Source organism: Scyliorhinus torazame, chromosome 22 (genome assembly GCF_047496885.1).
Source record: "Scyliorhinus torazame isolate Kashiwa2021f chromosome 22, sScyTor2.1, whole genome shotgun sequence".
Taxonomy (NCBI): Eukaryota; Metazoa; Chordata; class Chondrichthyes; order Carcharhiniformes; family Scyliorhinidae; genus Scyliorhinus; species Scyliorhinus torazame.
The window spans coordinates 30,245,348-30,271,379 of NC_092728.1; the positions used below are offsets into that span (position 1 = coordinate 30,245,348).

Consider the following 26,032-nt stretch of genomic DNA (forward strand, 5'->3'; position numbering starts at 1 on the left):
TGCCTTTGGCTTTGATCTTTGGGTCCTCACTGTCCACGGGGATAGTGCCAGAGGACTAGAGAGTGGCGAATGTTGTTCCTCTGTTCAAGAAAGGGAATAGGAATGACCCTGGAAATTATAGGCCGGTTAGTCTTACTTCGGTGGTCGTTAAGTTAATGAAAAAGGTCCTGAAGGATAGGATTTATGACCATTTGGAAAGATGCAGCTTAATCCGGGATAGTCAACATGGATTTGTGAAGGGTAGGTCTTGCCTCACAAATTTGATTGAATTCTTTGAGGAGGTAACTAAGTGTGTAGATGAAGGTAGGGCAGTTGATGTCGTATACATGGATCTTAGTAAGGCGTTTGATAAGGTTCCCCATGGTCGGCTCATGAAGAAAGTAAGGAGGTGTGGGATAGAGGGAAATTTGGCCAATTGGATAAGTAACTGGCTATCATATAGAAGACAGAGGGTGGTGGGGGATGGAAAATTCTCAGACTGGAGACCAGTTACCAGCGGTGTACCACAGGAATCAGTGCTGGGTCCTCTGCTATTTATGATTTTTAATCAATGATTTGGAGGAGGGGGTCAGTAAATTTGCTGATGACACCAAGATTGGTGGAGTAGTGGATGAGGTGGAGGGCTGTTGTAGGCTGCAAAGAGACGCAGAGCTGGGCTGAAAAATGGCAGATGGAGTTTAACCCTGATAAGTGTGAGGTGATTAATTTTGGTAGGAAAAATTTGAATGCGGATTACAGGGTCAACGGCAGGGTTCTGAGGAATGTGGAGGAACAGAGAGATCTTGGGGTTCATGCCCACAGATCTCTGAAGGTTGCCACTCAAGTGGATAGAGCCATGAAGAAGGCCTATAGTGTGTTTGCGTTTATTAACAGGGGGCTTGAGTTTAAGAGCCATGGGGTTATGGTGCAACTGTACATGACCCTGGTTAGACCACATTTGGAGTATTGTGTGCAGTTCTGGTCACCTCATTATAGGAAGGATGTGGAAGCATTGGAAAGGGTGCAAAGGAGATTTACCAGGATGCTGCCCGGTTTGGAGGATAGGTCTTATGAGGAAAGGTTGAGGGAGCTACGGCTTTTCTCTTTGGAGCGGAGGAGGATGAGAGGTGACTTAATAGAGGTTTATAAGATGATGAGGGGGATAGATAGAGTGGACGTTCAGAGACTATTTCCTCGGGTGGATGTAGCTGTTACAAGGGGGCATAACTATAAGGTTCAGGGTTGGCGATATAGGAGGGATGTCCGAGGTAGGTTCTTTACTCAGAGAGTGGTTAGGGTGTGGAATGGACTGCCTGCTGTGATAGTGGAGTCGGACACTTTAGGAACTTTCAAGCGGTTATTGGATAAGCACATGGAGCACACCAGAATGACAGGGAGTGGGATAGCTTGATCTTGGTTTCGGACAAGGCTCGGCACAACATCGAGGGTTGTACTGTTCTATGTTCTAATATGCACAAACACACCCACACTAATACACACAAACACTAATACATACATATAAACCTAGACTAATACACACAAACACATCACACTAATACACACAAACACACACATCACACTAATACACACAAACATACATCACACTAATACATACACACACACATCATACTAATACACACACACATCATACTAATACACACACATCATACTAATACACACAAGTATCACACCCACATAGGCCTAACATACGATGAACGTCTGAGGATCCTGGGATTATATTCATTGGAGTTTAGGAGGTTGAGGGGAGATCTAATAGAAACTTACAAGATAATGAATGGCTTAGATAGGGTGGATGTAGGGAAGTTGTTTCCATTAGCAGGGGAGACTAGGACCCGGGGGCACAGCCTTAGAATAAAAGGGAGTCACTTTAGAACAGAGATGAGGAGAAATTTCTTCAGCCAGAGAGTGGTGGGTCCGTGGAATTCATTGCCACAGAGGGCGGTGGAGGCCGGGACGTTGAGTGTCTTTAAGACAGAAGTTGATAAATTCTTGATTTCTCGCGGAATTAAGGGCTATGGAGAGAGAGCGGGTAAATGGAGTTGAAATCAGCCATGATTGAATGGTGGAGTGGACTCGATGGGCCGAATGGCCTTACTTCCGCTCCTATGTCTTATGGTCTTATCACACTAATATATGAAAACACACCCACACTAATACACAAACACACCCACACTAATACACACAAACACACCCACACTAATACACACAAACACACCCACACTAATACACAAACACACACAAATAAATCACACTAATGCACACGAATACATCACACTAATGCACACAAATACACCACACTAATACACACAAGCACACCCACACTAATACACACAAAAACACCCACACTAATAAACGCAGAAACACCCACACTAATACACACAAAAACACCCACACTAATACACACAAAAACACATCACACTAATACACACAAAAACACCCACACTAATAAACGCAGAAACACCCACACTAATAAACGCAGAAACACCCACACTAATACACACAAAAACACATCACACTAATACAGACAAACACATCACACTAATGCACACAAATACACCACACTAATACACACAAGCACACCCACACTAATACACACAAAAACACCCACACTAATAAACGCAGAAACACCCACACTAATACACACAAAAACACATCACACTAATACAGACAAACACATCACACTAATGCACACAAATACACCACACTAATACACACAAGCACACCCACACTAATACACACAAAAACACCCACACTAATAAACGCAGAAACACCCACACTAATACACACAAAAACACATCACACTAATACACACAAACACATCACACTAATACACACAAACACATCACATTAATCATAGAAAGATAGAATTTACAGGGATGCCATTCGGCCCATCAAGCCTGCACCGGCCCTTGGAAAGAGCATCCTACCCAAGTCCTAACCCCACTTAACGTTTTGGAAACTAAGGGCAATTTAGCATAGTCAATCCACCTAACCCGCACATCTTTGGACTATGGGAGAAAACCAGAGCACCCGGAGGTAACCCACGCAGACATGGGGAGAACACGCAGACTCGACACAGACAGTGACCCAAATGGGAATCGACCCTGAGACCCTGGAGCTGTGAAGCAACTGTGCTAACCACTGTGCTACCATGCTGCCCACAAACGTATCTCCACACACTGTTTAAACCAGGGAAAGCAGTCCCGAGCTATCGTGAACCGCGTTGTGAACGCTCCTTCCATGATCACCAAGTCCTGGCATTGGACACCCACACTAATACACACAAGCACATAACACTAATACACACAAACACACACGCACACATCATACTAATACACACACATCATACTAATACACACACATCATACTAATACACACAAGTATCACACCCACATCACACTAATACACACAAACACACCCACACTAATACACACAAATACACTCACAGTAATACACACAAACATATCACACAAATATACCTACACTAATACACACAAACACATAACACTAATACACACAAACACAGACACACATCACACTAATATAGACAAACACACATCACACTGATACATACAAACACACACACATTACACTAATACACACAAACACACACATCACACTAATACACACAAACACACACATCACACTGATACATACAAACAAATACACAATACACACAAACAAAAATACAATACACACAAACAAACACATACACTAACATTAATTTATAATAAATTATTTCCGGGATGTGGGCAACACTGGTTAGGCCAACATTTATTATCCATCCCTAATCGCCCTTCAGAAGGTGGTGAGCTGCCTTCTTAAACCACTGCTGTCACTGAGATGTAGGTACACCAACTATGCTGTTAGGGAGGGAGTTCCAGGACTTTAACCCAGTGACATTGAAGGAACGGCGATGGATTTCCAGGTCTGGGTGATGAGTGACTTGGAGGGGAACCTCCAGATCGCCAGGGCCCATAGCCGTAGCAGTATCCACTGCCTTCAGCCATTCCTTGATATCATGTTGAGTGAATCGTATTGGCTAAATACTGACACCTATGATGCTGGGGACCTCTTAGAGGAGGCCGAGATGGATCATCCACTCAACACTTCTGGTTGAAAATTGTTGCGAATGCCTCAGCCTTGTCATTTACACATATGCACTGGGCTCCTTCATTATTGAGGTTGGAGATATTTGTGGAGCCTCCTCCCCCAGTGAGTTGTTTAATTGTCCACCACAATTCATGACTGGATGTGGCTGGACTACAGAGCTTAGATCTGATGTGTCTTCTGTGGAATTGCTTAGTTCTGTCTATCAGTTGCTGCTTATGCTGTTTGGCACACAAGTATGCCCATGTTGTAGCTTCACCAGATTGTCATCACATTTTTACATATGCCTGGTGTTGCTCCTGGCATGCTCCCTGGTGTTGCTCCTGGCATGCTCCCCTGGTGTTGCTCCTAGCATGCTCCCCTGGTGTTGTTCCTGGCATGCTCCCTGGTGTTGCTCCTGGCATGCTCCTCTGGTGTTGCTCCTGGCATGCTCCCCTGGTGTTGCTCCTAGCATGCTCCCCTGGTGTTGCTCCTGGCATGCTCCCTGGTGTTGCTCCTGGCATGCTCCCCTGGTGTTGCTCCTAGCATGCTCCCCTGGTGTTGCTCCTGGCATGCTCCCCTGGTGTTGCTCCAGGCATGCTCCTCTGGTGTTGCTCCTGGCATGCTCCCCTGCCCTCTTCATTGAACCAGAGTTGATCCCCTGGCTTGGTGGTAATGGTAGAATGGGGGATATGCCAGGCCAGGAGGTTAGAGGTTGCGGTTGAGTACAATGCTCAGTCTTGCGTTGCCAGATCAATTCTGGATCTATCCCATTTAGCGGTGGTAGTGCCAACCAAGATGGAGGGCATCTTCAATGTGAAGACGACTTTGACTCCACAAGGATTGTGAGTACCGATACAGTCATGGACAGATGCATCTGCAGCAGACAGGTTGGTAAGGATGAGGTCAAGTCTGTTTCTCCCCCATATTGGTTCCCTCACCACCTGCTGCAGTCCCAGTCTAGCAGCTATGTCCGTTAGGACCCGGCCAGTTTGGTACTATCGAGGCACTCTTGATGATGGACATTGAAATCCCCCACCCAGAGTATATTCTGTGCCCTTGCCACCCTCAGTGCTTCCTCCGAGTGGTGCTCAACATGGAGGAGGACTGCTTCATCAGCTGATGGTGGCCGGTATGTGGTAAACAGCAGGAGGTTTTCTTTCCCATGTTTAACCTGAAGCCATGAGACTTTATAGGGTCCAGAGTTGATGTTGAGAGCATGCTGAGAAACTCCTGAGTGTATACCACTGTGGCTCCACCATTCCTCTGTCTGTCCTGCCGGTGAGACAGGACATACCCAGGAATGATAATGATCTCTGGGGCATTGTCTGATTCTGTGAATGTGGCTGTGTCAGGCTATTGCTTAACTAGTCATGATGTGGAGATGCCGGCGTTGGACTGGGGTGAGCACAGTAAGAAGTCTTACAACACCAGGTTAAAGTCCAACAGGTTTGTTTCCAATCACTAGCTTTCGGAGCACTGCTCCTTCCTCAGGTGAATGAAGAGGTATGTTCCAGAAACATATATATATATATATATATAGACAAATTCAAAGATGACAGACAATGCTTGGAATGCGAGCATTTGCAGGTAATTAAGTCTTTACAGATCCAGAGATAGGGGTAACCCCAGGTTAAAGAGGTGTGAATTGTCTCAAGCCAGGACAGTTGGTAGGATTTCGCAAGCCCAGGCCAGATGGTGGGGGATGAATGTAATGCAACATGAATCCCAGGTCCCGGTTGAGGCCGCACTCATGTGTGCGGAAATTGGCTGTACGTTTCTGCTCGGCGATTCTGCATTGTCGCGCGTCCTGAAGGCCGCCTTGGAGAACGCTTACCCGGAGATCAGAGGCTGAATGCCCTTGACTGCTGAAGTGTTCCCCGACTGGAAGGGAACATTCCTGCCTGGTGATTGTCGCGCGATGTCCGTTCATTCATTGTCGCAGCATCTGCATGGTCTCGCCAATGTACCACGCTTCGGGACATCCTTTCCTGCAGCGTATGAGGTAGACAACGTTGGCCGAGTCGCACGAGTATGTACCGTGTACCTGGTGGGTGGTGTTCTCACGTGTAATGGTGGTATCCAGGTCGATGATCTGGCACGTCTTGCAGAGATTGCCATGGCAGGGTTGTGTGGTGTCGTGGTCGCTGTTCTGAAGGCTGGGTAGTTTGCTGCAAACAATAGTTTGTTTGAGGTTGCACGGTTGTTTGAAGGCTGTGCCCCCGGGTCCTAGTCTCCCCTGCTAATGGAAACAACTTCCCTACGTCCACCCTATCTAAGCCACACAAGGAGGGTGGGGATGACATTGGCAAGATGTTCATCTTCATCGATGACGTGTTGAAGGCTGCGAAGATGTCGTAGTTTCTCCGCTCCGGGACAGTACTGGACAACGAAGGGTATTCTGTCGATTGTGTCCTGTGTTTGTCTTCTGAAGAGGTCTGTGCGGATTTTTGCTGTGGCGCATTGGAACTGTCGATCGATGAGTCGAGCGCCATATCCCGTTTGTACGAGGGCACCTTTCAGCGTCTGGAGATGTCTGTTACGCTCCTCCTCGTCTGAGCCAATCCTGTGTATACGGAGGGCTTGTCCAAAGGGGATGGCTTCTTTCATGTATTTGGGGTGGAAGCTGGAGAAGTGGAGCATCGTGAGGTTATCCGTGGGCTTGCGGTAAAGCGAAGTGCTGAGGTGACCGTCCTTGATGGAGATGAGTGTGTCCAAGAATGCAACTGATTTTGGAGAGTAGTCCATGGTGAGTCTGATGGTGGGATGGAATTTATTGATGTCATCGTGTAGTCGTTTCAGTGATTCTTCGCCGTGAGTCCAAAGGAAGAAAATGTCATCGATGTATCTGGTGTATAACATCAGTTGAAGGTCCTGTGCGGTGAGGAGGTCTTATTCAAACTTGTGCATGAAGATGTTGGCATATTGAGGTGCAAATTTGGTCTCCATGGCTGTTCCGTGCGTCTGGATGAAGAACTTGTTGTCGAAGGTGAAGACGTTGTGATCCAGAATGAAGCGGATGAGTTGCAGAATTGCGTCTGGAGATTGGCAGTTGTGTACTGAGGCTGTTGCAACAATGCCGTCGTCATGGGGGATGCTGGTGTAGAGTGCCGAGACGTCCATTGTGACGAGGAATGTTCCTGGTTCAACTGGTCCATGGGTGCTGAGTTTCTGTAGCAAGTCCGTCGTGTCGCGACAGAAGCTGGGCGTACCCTGTACGATGGGTTTCAAGATGCCCTCGATGTAGCCAGAGAGGTTCTCACACAGGGTCCCATTGCCTGAAACGATAGGACGGCCTGGTGTGTTGGCCTTGTGTATTTTCGGGAGGCAGTAGAGATCTCCAATGCGGGGAGTACGTGGGATGAGAGCACGTAGGGTGCTCTGAAGATCTGGATCGAAGGTCTTGATCAGTCTGTTGAATTGGCCGGTGTGTTCCTTGGTCGGATCTGCGGGTAACTGTCTGTAGTGTTCCTGGTTGTTGAGATGTCGGTATACTTCTTTGCAGTAGTCCGTTCTGTTCAGTATGATGGTGGCCCCTCCTTTGTCTGCTGGTTTGATGACTATGTTGCGGTTGGTCCTGAGAGTGCGGATGGCGTTGCATTGTGCTTGGCTGACGTTCGGGGCTGACTTGTGAATATGACTGATGAATCTGGCATTGACGAGATCCCTGACAGCCTGGGCTTGCGAAATCCTACCAACTGTCCTGACTTGAGACAATTCACATCTCTTTAACCTGGGGTTACCCCTATCTCTGGATCTGTAAAGACTTAATTGCCTGCAAAGGCTCACATTCCACGCCTTGTCTGGCATCTTTGAATTTGTCTATATATATAGCTGGTTTAGCTCACTGGGCTAAATCGCTGGCTTTTAAAGCCAGCAGCACGGTTCAATTCCCATACCAGCCTCCCCGAACAGGCGCCGGAATATGGCGAGTAGGGGCTTTTCACAGTAACTTCATTGAAGTCTACTCGTGGCAATAAGCGATTTTCATTTTCATTTTTCATTTCATATATGTTTCTGGAACATACCTGTTCATTCACCTGAGGAAGGAGCAGTGCTCCGAAAGCTAGTGTTTGAAACAAACCTGTTGGACTTGAAGCTGGTGTTGTAAGACTTCTCAATGCTTAACTAGTCTGTGAGAGATATTAGTAAGGAGGACTTTGCAGGGCCGACAAGGCTGGTTTGCCGTTGTAATTTCTGGCTCCTGGCTCAATGCCAGGTAGCCCAGTTTCATTCCTTTTTTGTGTTTTCATAGCGGTTGAATACAACTGAGTGGCGTTCTGGGCCATATCAGAGGGCATTTAAGAATCAACCACACTGTTCTGGGTCTGGAGACACATGCAGTCCAGACCAGGTAAGGACGGCAGACTTTCTTCCCTGAAGGATATTAGTAAGCCACACCGTTTGTTACGACAACCGACAATGGTTCCATGGTCATCATTAGACGTTTAAGTCAAGATATTTTATTGAGTTTAAATTCCACCACCTGCCGTGGTGGGATTCGAACCCAGGTCTGCAGATCATTACCCTGGGTCTGTGCATTACTAGTCCAGCGACAATACCACCACCCCACAGCATCGCCGATATACACACACACACTCCCCTAATACACACAGACACACACATATAGACACACACACAGACATAATAGCACACACGCGCGTGCTAATATACAGAAATATATTAATACACAATATACACAAACACCAATACACACACACGGGCAAACACACCAATACATAGGCAAACACACACACTAATATTCAGACAAACACGCAGGCACACATGGGCAAACAGACACACACACTAATACTCAGATAGCGCACACAGACGCTAATACACAAATACACATACAACAAAACTAATACGCACAAACACCCTAACACTATCTCTGATGGGGAGATTCTCGCGATAAAAAAGGAGGACTTTGCCCAGAGTCCCTGTTTGGAAAGCTCTCTCAGGCTCTCAGTACAGCGTCAAGGTCTATAATTGAACTCCGTTAGGATTAAAACCCGTATTCCCACATACTCAGTCTCAGCCACTCACTATATTCCGGAACGTGACCATTCCCGCTGCGCAGCACCAGCCGGATGTTCTCCTGCTCCTGTTTAATCAAGTGTACAGCTCGAGAATGTGTCATTCCCTGTGTTCGTTCATCGTTAATTTCAACTATCTGGTCACCAATCTAAAATTAGAAAAGAGAATACTTCAAATCGGTTCATAAAACCCACACATTCAGCAGGGCCTTGGGAACCTGAATTGTAGCTCCAGTATGCAGGAGGTTGAGAGTAGTGAGGTGATGAGTAAGGTTTCAAAGTTGCAGGAGTGTACCGGCAGGCAGGAAGGTGGTTTAAAGTGTGTCTTCTTCAATGCCAGGAGCATCCGGAATAAGGTGGGTGAACTTGCGGCATGGGTTGGTACCTGGGACTTCGATGTTGTGGCCATTTCGGAGACAAGGATAAAGCAGGGACAGGAATGGTTGTTGCAGGTGCCGTCGTTCAGATATTTCAGTAAGCTCAGGGAAGGTGGTAAAAGAGGGGGAGGGGTGGCATTGTTAGTCAAGGACAGTATTATGGTGGCAGAAAGGACGTTTGATGAGGATTTGTCTACTGAGGGAGTATGGGCAGAGGTTAGAAACAGGAAAGGAGAGGTCACCCTGTTAGGGGTTTTCTATAGGCCTCCGAAAAGTTCCAGAGATGTAGAGGAAAGGACTGCAAAGATGCTTCAATAGGAGCAAAAGCAACAGGGTAGTTGTTATGGGGGACTTTAGCTTTCCAAATATTGACTGGAAACGCTATAGTTTGAGTACTTTAGATGGATCCATTTTTGTCCAATGTGTGCAGGAGGGTTTCCTGACACAGTATGTAGATAGGCCAACGAGAGGCAAGGCCATTTTGGATTCGGTACTGGGTAATGAACCAGGACAGGTGTTAGATTTGGAGGTAGATGAGCACTTTGGTGATAGTGACCACAATTCGTTTACATTTACTTTAGTGATGGAAATGGATAGGTATATACCGCAGGGCAAGAGTTATATCTGGGGGAAAGTCAATTATGATGCGATGAGGCAAGACTTAGGATGCATCGGATGGAGAGGAAAACTGCAGGGGATGGGCATAATGGATATGTGGAGCTTATTCAAGGAACAGCTACTGCGTGTCCTTGATGAGTATGTACCTGTCAGGCAGGGAGGAATTGGTCGAGCAAGGGAACCTTGGTTTACTAAAGCAGTCAAAACACTTGTCACGAGGAAGAAGGAGGCTTATGTAAAGATGAGACATGAAGGTTCAGTTAGGGCGCTCGAGAGTTACAAGTTAGCTAGGAAGGACCTAAAGAGAGAGCTAAGAAGAGCCAGGAGGGGACCCGAGAAGTCTTTGGCAGGTAGGATCAAAGATAACCCTAAAGCTTTCTATAGATATGCCAGGAATAAAAGAATGACAAGGGTAAGAATAGGGCCAGTCAAGGACAGTAGCGGGAAGTTGTGCGTGGAGTCCGAGGAGATAGGAGAGGTGCTAAATGAATATTTTTCGTCAGTATTCACACAGGAAAAAGATAATGTTGTCGAGGAGAATACTGAAGAAGGGCTTGAGGTTCATAAGGAGGAAGTGTTAGCAATTCTGGAAAGTGTGAAAATAGGTAAGTCCCCTGGGCCGGATGGGATTTATCCTAGGATTCTCTGGGAAGCGAGGGAGGATATTGCTGTGCCTTTGGCTTTGATCTTTAAGTCATCTTTGTCTACAGGAATAGTGCCAGAAGACTGGAGGATAGCAAATGTTGTCCCCTTGTTCAAGAAGGGAAGTAGAGACAACCCCGGTAATTATAGACCAGTGAGCCTTACTTCTGTTGTGGGCAAAATCTTGGAAAGGTTTATAAGAGATAGGATGTATAATCATCTGGAAAGGAATAATTTGAGTAGAGATAGTCAACACGGTTTTGTGATGGGTAGGTCGTGCCTCACAAACCTTATTGAGTTCTTTGAGAAGGTAACTAAACAGGTGGATGAGAGTAAAGCAGTTGATGTGGTGTATATGGATTTCAGTAAAGTGTTTGATAAGGTTCCCCATGGTAGGATACTGCAGAAAATAAAGAGGCATGGGATTCAGGGTGATTTAGCAGTTTGGATCAGAAATTGGCTAGCTGGAAGAAGACAAAGGGTGGTGGTTGATGGGAAATGTTCAGACTGGAGTCCAGTTACTAGTGGTGTACCACAAGGATCTGTTTTGGGGCCACTGTTGTTTGTCATTTCTATAAATGACCTGGAGGAGGGCGTAGAAGGATGGGTGAGTAAATTTGCAGATGACACTAAAGTCGGTGGAGTTGTGGACAGTGCGGAAGGATGTTACAAGTTACAGAGGGACATAGATAAGCTGCAGCGCTGCGCTGAGAGGTGGCAAATGGAGTTTAATGCAGAAAAGTGTGAGGTGATTCATTTTGGAAGGAATAACAGGAAGCCAGAGTACTGGGCTAATGGTAAGATTCTTGGCAGTGTGGATGAGCAGAGAGATCTCGGTGTCCATGTACATAGATCCCTGAAAGTTGCCACCCAGGTTGAGAGGGTTGTTAAGAAGGCGTACGGTGTGTTAGCTTTTATTGGTAGAGGGATTGAGTTTCGGAGCCATGAGGTCATGTTGCAGCTGTACAAAACTCTGGTGCGGCCGCATTTGGAGTATTGCGTGCAATTCTGGTCGCCGCATTATAGGAAGGATGTGGAAGCATTGGAAAGGGTGCAGAGGAGATTTACCAGAATGTTGCTTGGTATGGAGGGAAGATCTTATGAGGAGAGGCTGAGGGACTTGAGGCTGTTTTCGTTAGAGAGAAGAAGGTTAAGAGGTGACTTAATTGAGGCATACAAGATGATCAGAGGATTGGATAGGGTGGACAGTGAGAGCCTTTTTCCTCGGATGGTGATGTCCAGCACGAGGGGACATAGCTTTAAATTGAGGGGAGATAGATATAGGACAGATGTCAGAGGTAGGTTCTTTACTCAGAGAGTAGTAAGTGCGAGGAATGCCCTGCCTGCAAAAGTAGTGGACTTGCCAACACTAAGGGCATTCAAATGGTCATTGGATAGACATATGGATGATAAGGGAATAGTGTAGGTGGACTTTAGAGTGGTTTCACAGGTTGGCGCAACATCGAGGGCCGAAGGGCCTATACTGCGCTGCAATGTTCTATGTTCTACACCCCTTACTGTAACTCTGATATACCCTACACCCCTCATTGTAGCACTCTGATACAACCCACACCCCTCACTGTAACACTCTGATATACCCAACACCCTTCACTGTAACACTGATATATCCCACACCCCTCACTGTAACACTTATATATCCCACACCCCTCACTGTAACACTCTGATATACCCCAGACTCCTCACTGTAACACTGATATATCCCACACCCCTCACTATAACACTGATATACCCCATACCCCTCACTGTAACACTCTGATATACCCTACACCCCTCACTGTAACACTGATATACCCCACACCCCTCACAGTAACACTGATATACCCCACACCCCTCACTGTAACACTCTGATATATCCCACACCCCTCACTGTAACACTGATATATCCCACACCCCTCACAGTAACACTGATATACCCCACACCCCTCACTGTAACACTGATATATCCCACACCCCTCACTGTAACACTCTGATATATCCCGTACCCCTCACAGTAACATGCTGACATACCCCACACCCGTCACTGTAACACTCTGATATACCCCACACACCTCAGGGTCACATTCTGATATATCCCACACTCCTCACTGTAACATTCTGATATACCCCACACCCCTCACTGTAACACTGATATATCCCACACCCCTCACTGTAACAATCTGATATATCCCACACCCCTCACTGCAACACTCTGATATACCCCACACCCCTCACTGTAACACTCTGATATACCCCACATCCCTCACTTTAACACTCTGATATACCCCACACACCTCACAGTAACTCCATGATGCTTTCCTTACCCTGATCTTTCCACTTGTCATGGCTGGGCCCCCAACGATTAGCCCCATAATGTAGAGGTCCATGTCGTATTCACAGCCACCACGAACACTGAATCCAAATCCTGTTGGGCTGCGTTTGAGATCCACTGTGTAAAGCTCAGAGCCCTTGCATGGGTGTGAGTGACAGAGAGAGAGAGACTGACGGTGATTGACAGAGATGGATGGGCAGAGGCGAAGGGAGAATAACAAAACAATGAGAAATGAGCAGGACGTATAGTGGCAGCCCTTCCCCCATCCATCCCTCACCACCTCACCTTGTACTATCGCCGACACACTGTAACACACTGATATACCCCAAATCCCTCACTGTAACAATATATCCCACACCCCTCACTGTAACACTCTAATATACCCCACACCCCTCACTGTAACACTCTGAAATATCCCACACCCCTCACTGTAACACTCTGATATACCCCACACCCCTCACTGTAACACACTGATATACCCCACACCGCTCACGGAAACACTGACATACCCCACACCCCTCACTGTAACACTGATATACCCCAAACCCCTCACTGTAACACTCTGATATACCCCACACCCCTCACTGTAACATTCTGATATACCCCACTCCCCTCACTGTAACACTGATATACCCCAAACCCCTCACTGTAACACTCTGATATATCCCACACCCCTCACTGTAACACTCTGATATACCCCAAACTCCTCACTGTAACATTAATATATCCCACACCCCTCATTGTAACATTAATATATCCCACACCCCTCACTGTCACATTAATATATCCTACACCCCTCACTGTAACACTGATATACCCCAAACTCCTCACTGTAACATTAATATATCCCACACCCCTCATTGTAACATTAATATATCCCACACCCCTCACTGTCACATTAATATATCCCACACCCCTCACTGTAACATTAATATATCCCACACGCCTCACTGTAACATTAATATATCCCACACCCCTCACTGTAACATTAATATATCCCACACCCATCACTGTAACATTAATATATCCCACACCCCTCACTGTAACATTAATATATCCCACACCCCTCACTGTAACATTAATATATCCCACACCCCTCACTGTAACACAGATATATGCCACACCCCTCACTGCACCACACTGATATATCCCACACCCCTGACTGTAACACAGATATATGCCACCCCCCTTACTGCACCACACTGATATATCCCACACCCCTCACTGTAACACTGGTATACCCCACACCTCTCACTGTCACACTCTGATATACCCCACACCCTCACTGTAACATTCTGATATACCCCACACCCTCACTGTAACATTCTGATATACCCCACACCCTCCCTGTAACACTGATATACCCCACACCCCTCACAGTAACACTCTGATATACCCCACACCCCTCACAGTAACACTGATATACCCCACACCCTCACTGTAACATTCTGATATACCCCACACCCTCACTGTAACATTCTGATATACCCCACACCCTCACTGTAACATTCTGATATACCCCACACCCTCACTGTAACACTCTGATATACCCCACATCCCTCACTGTAACATTGATATATCCCTCACTGTAACATTGATATATCCCACACTGTAACATTGATATATTCATATATAAGGAGCAGGAGGGTAACTAGAGAAAGGATTGGCCCACTCAAAGACAAAACAGGGAATTTGTGCGTGGAGTCAGAGGAAATGGGTGAGATTCTTAATGAGTACTTTGCATCGGTATTCATCAAGGAGAGGGACATGACGGATGTTGAGGCTAGGGATGGATGTTTAAATACTCTCGGTCAGGTCGGCATAAGGAAGGGGGAAGTTTTCGGTATTCTAAAAGGCATTAAGGTGGACAAGTCCCCAGGTCCGGATGGGATCTATCCCAGGTTTCTGAGGGAAGCGAGGGACGAAATAGCTGGGGCCTTAACAGATATCTTTGCAGCATCCTGGAGCACGGGTGAGGTCCCGGAGGACTGGAGAATTGCTAATGTTATCCCTTTGTTTAAGAAGGGTAGCAGGGATAGTCCAGGGAATTATAGACCTGTGAGCTTGACGTCAGTGGTAGGCAAACTGTTGGAGAAGATACTGAGGGATAAGATCTATTCACATTTGGAAGAAAATAGACTCATCAGTGATAGGCAGCATGGTTTTGTGCAGGGAAGGTCATGTCTTACAAACCTAATAGAATTCTTTGAGAAAGTGACAAAGTTATTTGATGAGGGAAGGGCTGTAGATGTCATATACATGGACTTCAGTAAGGGGTTTGATAAAGTTTCCCATGGCAGGTTGATGGAAAAAGTGAAGTCGTATAGGGTTCAGGGTGTACTAGCTAGATGGATAAAGAACTGGCTGGGCAACAGGAGACAGAGAGTAGTGGTGGAAGGGAGTGTCTCAAAATGGAGAAAGGTGATTAATGGTGTTCCACAGGGATACGTGCTCGGACCACTGTTGTTTGTGATATACATAAATGATCTGGACGAAGTTATAGGTGGTCTGATTAGCAAGTTTGCAGATGATACTAAGATTGGTGGAGTTGCAGATAGTGAGGAGGACTGTCAGAGAATACAGTAAAATATAGATAGATTGGAGAGTTGGGCAGAGAAATGGCAGATGGAGTTCAATCCAGGCAAATGCGAGGTAATGCATTTTGGAAGATCTAATTCAAGAGCGGACTATACGGTCAATGGAAGAGTCCTGGGGAAAATTGATGTACAGAGAGATCTGGGAGTTCATGTCCATTGTACCCTGAAGGTGGCAACGCAGGTCGATAAAGTGGTCAAGAAGGCATACAGCATGCTTGCCTTCATCGGACGGGGTATTGAGTACAAGAGTCGGAAGGTCATGTTACAGTTGTATAAGACTTTGGTTAGGCCACATTGGGAATACTGCGTGCAGTTCTGGTCACCGCATTACCAGAAGGATGTGGATGCTTTAGAGAGGGTGCAGAGGAGGTTCACCAGGATGCTGCCTGGTATGGAGGGTGCTAGCTATGAAGAAAGGTTGAGTAGATTAGGATTGTTTTCGTTGGAAAGACGGGGCCTGATTGACATCTACTAAATTATGAGAGGTATGGACAGGGTGGATAGCAACAAGCTTTTTCCAAGAGTGAGGGTGTCAATTACAAGGGGTCACGATTTCAAGGTGAGGGGGAAAGTTTAAGGGAGATGTGCGGGAAAGTTTTTTACGCAGAGGATGGTGGGTGCCTGGAACGCTTTGCCATCGGAGGTGGTAGAGGCGAGCACGATAGCATCATTTAAGATGCATCCAGACAGATATATGAACGGGCGAGAAACTGAGGGAAGTAGATCCTTGGAAAATAGAAGACAGGTTTAGATAAAGGATCTGGATCGGCGCAGGCTGGGAGGGCCGAAGGGCCTGTTCCTGTGCTGTAATTTTCTTTGTTTTTTTTTGTTCACATCCCTCACTGTAACACTGATATACCCCACACCCTCACTGTAACACTGATATACCCCACACTCCTCACTGTAACACTCTGATATACCTCACACTCTCACTGTAACATTGATATACCCCACACTCTCACTGTAACACTCTGATATACCCCACACCCTCACTGTAACACTGATATACCCCACACTCTCACTGTAACACTGATATACCCCACACTCCTCACTGTAACACTGATATACCCCACACTCTCACTGTAACACTCTGATATACCCCATACCCCTCACTGTAACACTCTGATATATTACACATTCTTCACTGTAACACGGATAGATCCCACACCCCTCACTGTAACTCTGAAATATCCCACACCCCTCACTGTAACTCTGAAATATCCCACAACCCTCACTGTAACTCTGGAATATCCCACATCCCTCACTGTAACACCAATATATCCCACATCCCTCATTGTAACATTGATGTATCCCACACAACACTCACTGTAACACTGAAATATCCCAAACACCTCACCATAACACGGTGATATACCGCAACTCCCCATTCCTTTCTGCGTCCCCCACTCCTCTCAGCTGTCTCTCGCGTCTCTCTCCTGGCATTATCCCTCACTCCCTTCTCCTCTTTCTCCTTACTTTATCCCCTGCTTCCATCGCCTGAGGAAGAGAGTGTTTGAAGACCAGGATCTCAGGCCCAGAACCAAGGTCATGATCTACAGACCAGTCTTGATACCTGCCTTCCTATATAGGTCATAGACGTGGGCTCTGTACAGCGGCACCTCAAAACCCTGGAGAAGCAACAGTGGTACTTCCTTTGCAAGATCCAGCAAATCCATTGGCAGGATAGGCGCACCCTTCAGTCTTCTCACTCAACCCAGCATCGAAGTGTTGGCCACGCTCTCGACCACCTTCACTGGGTGGGCCATATCCTCCACATGCCTGACACGCGACTCCCAAAGCACTCACTCTACTCAGAGCTTCGACAAGGCAAGCAATCGCCAGGAAGGCAGAGGAAACAAATAATAATAACAATCTTTATTGTCATAAGTAGGCGATGAAGTTACTGTGAAAAGCCCCTTGTCGCCACATTCCACCACCAGTTCGGGTACAGACTCTGTGCAGGCTCAGCACAGACAGTGACCCAAGCCGGGAATCGAACCGAACATACCCCACACCCTCACTGTAACACTCCGGCTTGGACCACTGTCCGTGCGGAGTCTGCATGTTCTCCCTTTGTCTGCGTGGGTTTTCTCCGGGTGCTCCAGTTTCCTCCCACAAGTCCCGAAAGAGGTGCTTGTTAGGTGAATTGGACATTCTAAATTCTCCCTCAGTGTACCCGAACAGGCGCCGCAGTGTGGCAACTAGGGGATTTTCACAGTAACTTTGTTGCAGTAAATGTAAGCCTACTTGTGACACTAATAAAGATTATTATTACCATCGTCAAGTACAACTGAATCATAACCTCCCTACGTTTTGCATCAATTCCCCTCACAATAAATGATGACATTCTGTGAGCTTTCCTAATTACTGGCTGTACCTGTATACCAGTCATTTTGTGATTCATTAACTAGGACACCCAGATCCCTCTGCCCCTCAGAGCTCTGCAATCTCTTGCCATTTAGATAATAAGCTTTTGTTCTGCCAGAATGGACAATTACACATTTTCCCACTCCATTTGTCAGAGTTTTTGCCCACTCAATGAACCCATCTTTATTGTTTTTGTAGCCTCCTTATGTCCTCTTTACAATTTACATTCCTCCCTTATTCTCTCCTCACACTATCCACCTCCATCCCCTCCCCTCTCCTCACTCTCTCCTTACCCTGGCCTTGTCTTAGGTGGAGAGAGTTCTTACCTGATCAGGTTGATAGCTACTCAGCTTCAGTCTCGAGCTGTGAGGGGGGAGGAAATAAACAATTATTGGAGTTAAAGTTGCATCTGTTAATGACTGTGCGTCATATGGTGTCCTCCCAGTCCCTGGCCCCTCCTTACCCTGGCCACATTGGCATCAGACATGCGAGCAAAAGTCGGCCATTCAGCCCATCGAATCCGCTCCGCCATTCAATGAGCTCAACTCCACTTTCCTGCCTTATCCCCATAACCCTTGGTTGCCTCAGTAATTAAAAATCTGTCTCTCTCAGCCTTGAACATACTTTATTAAAAAAGTTTTTATTGGTTTACATTTGATAGTTACATTGCAGGGAACATTAAACAATAACAGAGATCTTTACAATATCAGCGTAAAATATATATGCCTTGGCTGAAGCAGCCGATCTTCAGCCGAGCAGGAGTCTCCGGCGGGCAATCAGGAGGACAAAGTTTAGGGCATCTGCCCCTCTCCCTCTGAATAGTTCTGGCTGTTCCAAAACCCAGAACACCGTCACCAGTAGGCACAGCTGCATCCTCACCCCTACAATCCAGGACATGGCCTCAAAAAAGGCGGTCCAGTACCCGGTAAGTCTGGTGCAAGACCAGAACATGGTTGGGTATGGTTGGCCAGGCCCCTTGGCACCGTTCACATTTGCCCTCCACTTCCGGAAAAAACCCACTCATGCATATGCCTTGAACATATTTAATGACCCAGCCTCTACCGCTCTCTGTGGTAAAGAATTCCACAGATTCACTCTCCTCTGAGAGAAGAAATTCCTCTTCATCCCAGTCTTAAATTGGAGGCCTCATTTCTCTGAGATTATGCCCTCTGGTTCTAGACCAGTGTTCTTCAAAGTCGGAGGCGCGACCCGCGGGTGGGTCGCGGGCGGGTGTCGGGAGGGTCGCGGAGCAGTTGTCCGCAGCGCTCCCGATCGCGCAAATCCCCGCGCAGCAGGCAGCTTTTCATAACGCCGGCTGCAAACGGCTGCGAACATGTTTTTAAAAAAATTTGGCCGCATTGTGCATGCGCGATTGTGCATGTTTGCAAATGCGCAGTGCGCGCCGATAATCGGGCACGCATGCGCAGTGCGGCCGCTATTTTTTTAAACGGTTGCAGCTTTTTGTTTTACTAGCTCTGTAGTGGTTTTTATTCATTTATTTTATTTTTTTTACAAGTTTGGGGGGGTTTTATTCATTTTTTTCATTTATTTTACTCTTTTTTTTACAAGTTCGGGGGGGGGGTTTATTTGATAAAATTTTACAGGAAAAAAATTCAGAATTTTGGACAGATGGAGACTCCTTACTTTCCGACACCAGAAGGCTTCACCTTCATCCAACAGGTTCCATTGGAGCAGCGTGTACGAGGGCCAAAGGGACCCAAAACCATTTCCTCCATTTTTGTCAGCAGCAAACAAGGCAAGAGAAAATGGTGGGTCGCGCAGGTCGGCCGGCGTGGGTCGCGAAGGTCGGCCGGCGTGGGTCGCGCAGGGCGGCCGGCGTGATCGAGAAGGTCGGCCGGCGTGGGTCGAGAAGGTCGGCCGGCGTGGGTCGCGAAGGTCGGCCGGCGTGGGCCGCAAAGGTCGGCCGGCGTGGGTCGCGAAGGTCGGCCGGCGTGGGTCGCGAAGGTCGGCCGGCGTGGGTCGCGAAGGTCGGCCGGTGTGGGTACCGAAGGTTGGCCGGTTGGCAAAAATGGGTCCCCGGAAAAAAAGTTTGAAGAACACTGTTCTAGACTCTCCCACAAGAGGAAATAACACTCAGCATCTACCCTGTCAAGCCTCCTGAAAATCCTATATCTCTCCATAACGTCGCCTCTCAGTCTTCTAAACTCAATTAGTACAGGCTCAACCTACTCACCCTCTCCTCATAAGAAAATCCCTCCATACCTGGGATCAACCTAGTGAACCTTCTCTGGAACAGTTTTTGTACAGCGTGTTCAGGAGGGTTTCCTGACACAATATGTGGATAGGCCGACAAGAGGTGGGGCCACATTGGATTTGGTACTGGGTAATGAACCGGGCCAAGTGTTAGATTTGTTTGTGGGAGAGCACTTTAGAGATAGTGACCACAATTCGGTGTCTTTCACGATTGCAATGGAGAGGGATAGGGCCATACGGCAGGGCAAGGTTTATAATTGGGGGAGGAGTAATTATGATGCGATTAGGCAAGAATTAGGGAGCATAAGATGGGAACAGAAACTGTCAGGGAAAGGCACAAATGAAAAGTGGAGCTTGTTCAAGGAACAAATACTGCGTGTCCTTGATAGGTATGTCCCTGTTAGGCAGGGAGGAAATCGCCGTGTGAGGGAACCATGGTTCACAAAAGAGGTTGAATGTCTTGTCAAGAGGAAAAAGGAAGCGTATACAAGGATGAGAAAACAAGGTTCAGTTGGGTCGCTTGAGGGTTACAAGGTAGCAAGGAATGAGCTAAAAAAAAGAGCTTAGGAGAGCTGGGAGGGGGCATGAGAAGTCCTTGGGGGTCGGATCAAGGAAAACCCCAAGGCTTTTTACTCTTATGTGAGAAACAAAAGAATGACCAGGGTGAGGTTAGGGCCGGTCAAGGACAGTAGTGGGAACTTGTGCATGGAGTCAGAAGAAATAGGAGAGACGTTGAATGAATACTTTTCTTCAGTGTTCACCAAGGAGAGGGGCCGTGTTTTTGAGGATGAGAGTGTGATACAGGCGGGTAGGCTGGAGGAGGTAGATGTTCTGAGGAAGGATGTATTAGCAATTATGAAAAACCTTAGGGTCGACAAGTCCCCTGGGCCAGATGGGATATATCCAAGGATTCTTTGGGAGGCATGGGATGAGATTGCAGAGCCTTTGGCTTTGATCTTTGGGTCCTCACTGTCCACGGGGATAGTGCCAGAGGACTGGAGAGTGGCAAATGTTGTTCCTCTGTTCAAGAAAGGGAATAGGAATGACCCTGGTAATTATAGGCTGGTTAGTCTTACTTCGGTGGTCGGTAAGTTAATGTAAAAGGTCTTGAAGGATAGGATTTATGACCATTTGGAAAGATGCAGCTTAATCCGGGATAGTCAACACGGATTCGTGAAGGGTAAGTCTTGCCTCACAAATTTGATTGAATTCTTTGAGGAGGTAACTAAGTGTGTAGATGAAGGTAGAGCAGTTGATATCGTATACATGGATTTTAGTAAGGTTTTTGATAAGGTTCCCCATGGTCGGCTTATGAAGAAAGTAAGGAGGTGTGGGATAGAGGGAAATTTGGCCAATTGGATCAGTAACTGGCTATCACATAGAAGACCGAGGGTGGTGGTGGGTGGAAAATTTTCAGACTGTAGACCAGTTACCAGCGGTATACCACAGGGATCAGTGCTGGGTCCTCTGCTATTTGTGATTTTTATCAATGACTTGGAGGAGGGGGCTGAAGGGTGGGTCAGTATAGTTTCAGCAAGACTTCTCTATTTTTATATTCCATTCCATTTGAAATAAGACCAACAATCCATTTGCCTTCCCAATTACCTGCTGAAGTTGCATGCTGGCTTTGTGTGACTTATACAAGAGGACCCCCAAATCTCTCTGTGCTGCAGCTTACTGGAGTCTTTCTCCATTTGAATAATGCTCCTTTATTCTTCCTACCAAAGTGCATATCTTCACATTTTCTGACGTTATATTCCATCTGCCAAGTTTTTGCTCACTCACCTAACCTGTATAACCTCTATAACAATGAACAAAGAAATGTACAGCACAGGAACAGGCCCTTCGGTCCTCCAAGCCTGTGCCGACCATGCTGCCCGTCTAAACTAAAATCTTCTACACTTCCTGGTCCGTATCCCTCTATTCCCATCCTATTCATGTATTTGTCAAGATGCCCCTTAAATGTCACTATCGTCCCTGCTTCCACCACCTCCTCCGGCAGCGATTTCCAGGCACCCACTACTCTCTGTGTAAAAAAAACTTGCCTCATACATCTCCTCTAAACCTTGTCCCTTGCACGTTAAACCTATGCCCCCAATAATTGACCCCTCTACCCTGGGAAAAAGCCTCTGACTATCCACTCTGTCTATGCCCCTCATAATTTTGTAGACCTCTATCAGGTTGCCCCTCAACCTCCTTCGTTCCAGTGAGAACAAACCGAGTTTATTCAACCGCTCCTCATAGCTAATGCCATCCATACCAGGCAACATCCTGGTAAATCTCTTCTGCACCCTCTCTAAAGCCTCCACATCCTTCTGGTAGTGTGACGACCAGAATTGAACACTATACTCCAAGTGCGGCCTAACAAGTGTTCCCGTAACAGCCTCCCCGAACAGGCGCCGGAATGTGGCGACTAAGGGCTTTTCACAGTAACTTCATTTGAAGCCTACTTGTGACAATAAGCGATTTTCATTTCATTTCAATGGTTCTATACAGCTGCAACATGACTTGCCAATTCTTATACTCAATGCCCCGGCCAATGAAGGCAAGCATGCCGTATGCCTTCTTGACTACCTTCTCCACCTGTGTTGCCCCTTTCAGTGACCTGTGGACCTGTACACCTAGATCTCTCGGACTGTCAATACTCTTGAGGATTCTACCATTCACTGTATATTCCCCACCTTCATTAGACCTTCCAAAATGCATTACCTCACATTTGATTCTTGGTCTTCCCGAAGGTGCAGAAGGGGCGGACGTCGGGGCATATGTGAGCACGATGCTGCATTCGTTAATGGGATCGGAGGCCCCGACGGGTCCGCTGGAGGTGGAGGGAGCCTATCGGGTTATGGTGCGAAGACCGAGGGCTGGAGAAATTCCTCGAGCAATAGTTGTGAGATTTCTCCGATACAAGGACAGAGAGATGGTCCTCAGATGGGCCAAGAAAACTCGGAACAGTAGGTGGGAGAATGCGGTGATCCGCGTGTACCAAGATTGGAGTGCGGAGGTGGCGAGGAGGGCAAGCTTTAATCGGGCCAGTTAATTGCATAAAAGGAAGGTCAAATTCGGAATGTTGCAACCGGCAAGACTGTGGGTCACACATCTAGGGAAACACCACTATTTCGAAACGGCAGACGAGGCGTGGACATTTATTGTCGAGGAGAAGCTGGAGTGAGCGGGGCCAGAAAAAGAACGTTTGGGACAAAAGTGGGGGGGTGAATTTGTGGGATGAAGCGGGGGAAAAGGGGGAAGCGAGGATTTCCCAGGTTGTTAACCTGCGACCCTGTAACTTCTCTCTCTTCCCCATGTCGTGGGGGAGGGGGTGAGGGAGGATGAGGAGCTGTGGGCGCCGGCCATTGGGGGCGGGGCCAAAAGGGGAAGCGCGGGCTTTGATCCCGCGCTATGGTCATCATGGCGGGAACAGGGAAGCAGGAAGGAGGGGGCCTCGCACAGTGTGAGCCGAGGTCACGGGAGGAAGCCGAGGTCGGCCAGAGTTTGCTGACTTCTGGGAGCAACTTGGGGGGTGCAATTACGCTAGCTTGGGATCTAGCGGGGAGGGGGGGGTTAACTGGGTTGCTGCTGCTGGGGAGAAGAGGGAGCTGGTATGGGAGGGGGGGGTCGGGGCGGGGGGGCGTCGCCTGGGGGGGATACAGCTACCTGGGAACCGGGTGAGGAGCTGGATTGAAAAAGGAAATGGCTAGTCGTCAAGGGGGGGGGGGGGGGGGGGGGGTAAAGAGCCCCACAACCCGGTTGATCACGTGGAATGTGAGAGGGCTGAACAGGCCGATTAAGAGGGCACAGGTACTCGCACACCTAAAGAAACTTAAGGCAGATGTGGTTATGCTTCAGGAGACGCATCTGAAGCTGATAGACCAGGTTAGACTTCGCAAAGGATGGGTGGGGCAGGTGTTTCATTCGGGGCTAGATGCAAAAAACAGGGGGGTGGCCATACTAGTGGGGAAGCGGGTAATGTTTGAGGCAAAGACTATAGTGGCGGATAGTGGGGGCAGATATGTGATGGTGAGTGGCAAACTGCAAGGGGAGGCGGTGGTATTAGTGAACGTGTATGCCCCGAACTGGGATGATGCCAATTTTATGAGGCGTATGTTAGGACGTATCCCGGACCTAGAGGCGTGAAAGTTGGTAATGGGTGGAGACTTTAATACGGTGCTGGACCCAGGGCTGGACAGATCGAGGTCCAGGACCGGAAGGAGGCCGGCTGCAGCTAGGGTGCTTAAGGATTTTATGGTGCAGATTGGAGGAGTAGATCCCTGGAGATTTAGTAGACCTAGGAGTAAGGAGTTTTCGTTTTTCTCCTATGTACACAAAGTATTTTCACGAATAGATTTTTTTGTTTTGGGAAGGGCACTGATCCCAAAGGTGACGGGGATGGAGTACACGGCTATAGCCATCTCGGAACATGCTCCACACTGGGTGGACCTGGAGATAGGGGAAGAAAAACAACAGCTTCCACCCTGGAGAATGGACATGGGATTATTGGCAGATGAGGGGGGGGGGTTTCAGGGTGAGGGGGTGTATTGAAAGGTACTTGGAACTTAATGATAATGGGGAGGTACAGGTGGGAGTGGTCTGGGAGGCACTGAAGGCAGTGGTTAGATGGGAGCTGATATCTATTAGGGCACATAAAGGAAAGCAGGAGGGTAGGGAAAGGGAGCGGTTGTTGAAAGAACTTCTGAGGGTGGACAGACAATACGCGGAGGCACCGGAGGAGGGACTATACAGGGAAAGGCAAAGGCTACATGTAGAATTTGACTTGTTGACTACGGGTAATGCAGAGGCACAGTGGAGGAAGGCACAGGGTGTACAGTACGAATATGGGGAGAAGGCGAGTAGGTTGTTGGCCCACCAACTGAGGAAAAGGGGAGCAGCGAGGGAGATAGGGGGGGTGAGAGATGAGGAGGGAGAGATGGAGCGGGGAGCGGAGAGAGTGAATGGAGTGTTCAAGGCATTTTATGAAAGATTATCTGAAGCGCAGCCCCCGGACGGGAAGGAGAGAATGATGTGCTTTCTGGATCAGCTGGAATTTCCTAAGGTGGAGGAACAGGAGAGAGTGGGGCTGGGAGCACAGATTGAGACGGAGGAAGTAGTGAAAGGGATTGGAAGCATGCAGGCGGGGAAGGCCCCGGGACCAGACGGATTCCCAGTTGAATTCTATAAGAAATATTTGGATTTGCTGGCCCCGCTACTGATGAGAACCTTTAATGAGGCGAGGGAAAGGGGGCAGCTGCCCCCGACTATGTCAGAGGCAACGATATCGCTCCTCCTAAAGAAGGAAAAAGACCCGCTGCAATGCGGGTCATACAGGCCCATTTCCCTCCTGAATGTGGATGCTAAGATTCTGGCCAAGGTAATGGCAATGAGGATAGAGGACTGTGTCCCGGGGGTGGTCCATGAGGACCAAACTGGGTTTGTGAAGGGGAGACAGCGAAAGACAAATATACGGAGGCTGCTAGGGGTAATGATGATGCCCCCACCAGAGGGGGAAGCGGAGATAGTGGTGGCGATGGATGCCGAGAAAGCATTTGATAGAGTGGAGTGGGATTATTTGTGGGAGGTGTTGAGGAGAATTGGCTTTGGGGATGGGTATATCAGGTGGGTACAGTTGCTGTATAGGGCCCCGATGGCGAGCGTGGTCACGAATGGACGGGGGTCTGACTATTTTCGGCTCCATAGAGGGACGAGGCAGGGATGTCCTCTGTCCCCGTTATTTTTTTTAAAAATATTTTATTGAAAATTTTTGGTCAA

At 47.6% G+C, this 26,032-nt stretch overlaps 1 protein-coding gene across 1 annotated transcript in view; it reads right to left on the reverse strand.

The window, feature by feature from the left end:
- LOC140399459 (membrane-associated guanylate kinase, WW and PDZ domain-containing protein 3-like) overlaps window positions 1-26,032 on the reverse strand; it is a 259,100-nt gene that overhangs the window by 73,776 nt on the left and 159,292 nt on the right. The window contains exons 13-15 of the mRNA XM_072489036.1: window positions 18,382-18,418; window positions 13,084-13,260; window positions 9,136-9,274 (exon numbers count right to left, since the gene is read on the reverse strand). Coding sequence (XP_072345137.1) covers window positions 9,136-9,274; window positions 13,084-13,260; window positions 18,382-18,418 — 353 coding nt within the window. The remainder of the gene's footprint in view (window positions 1-9,135; window positions 9,275-13,083; window positions 13,261-18,381; window positions 18,419-26,032) is intronic.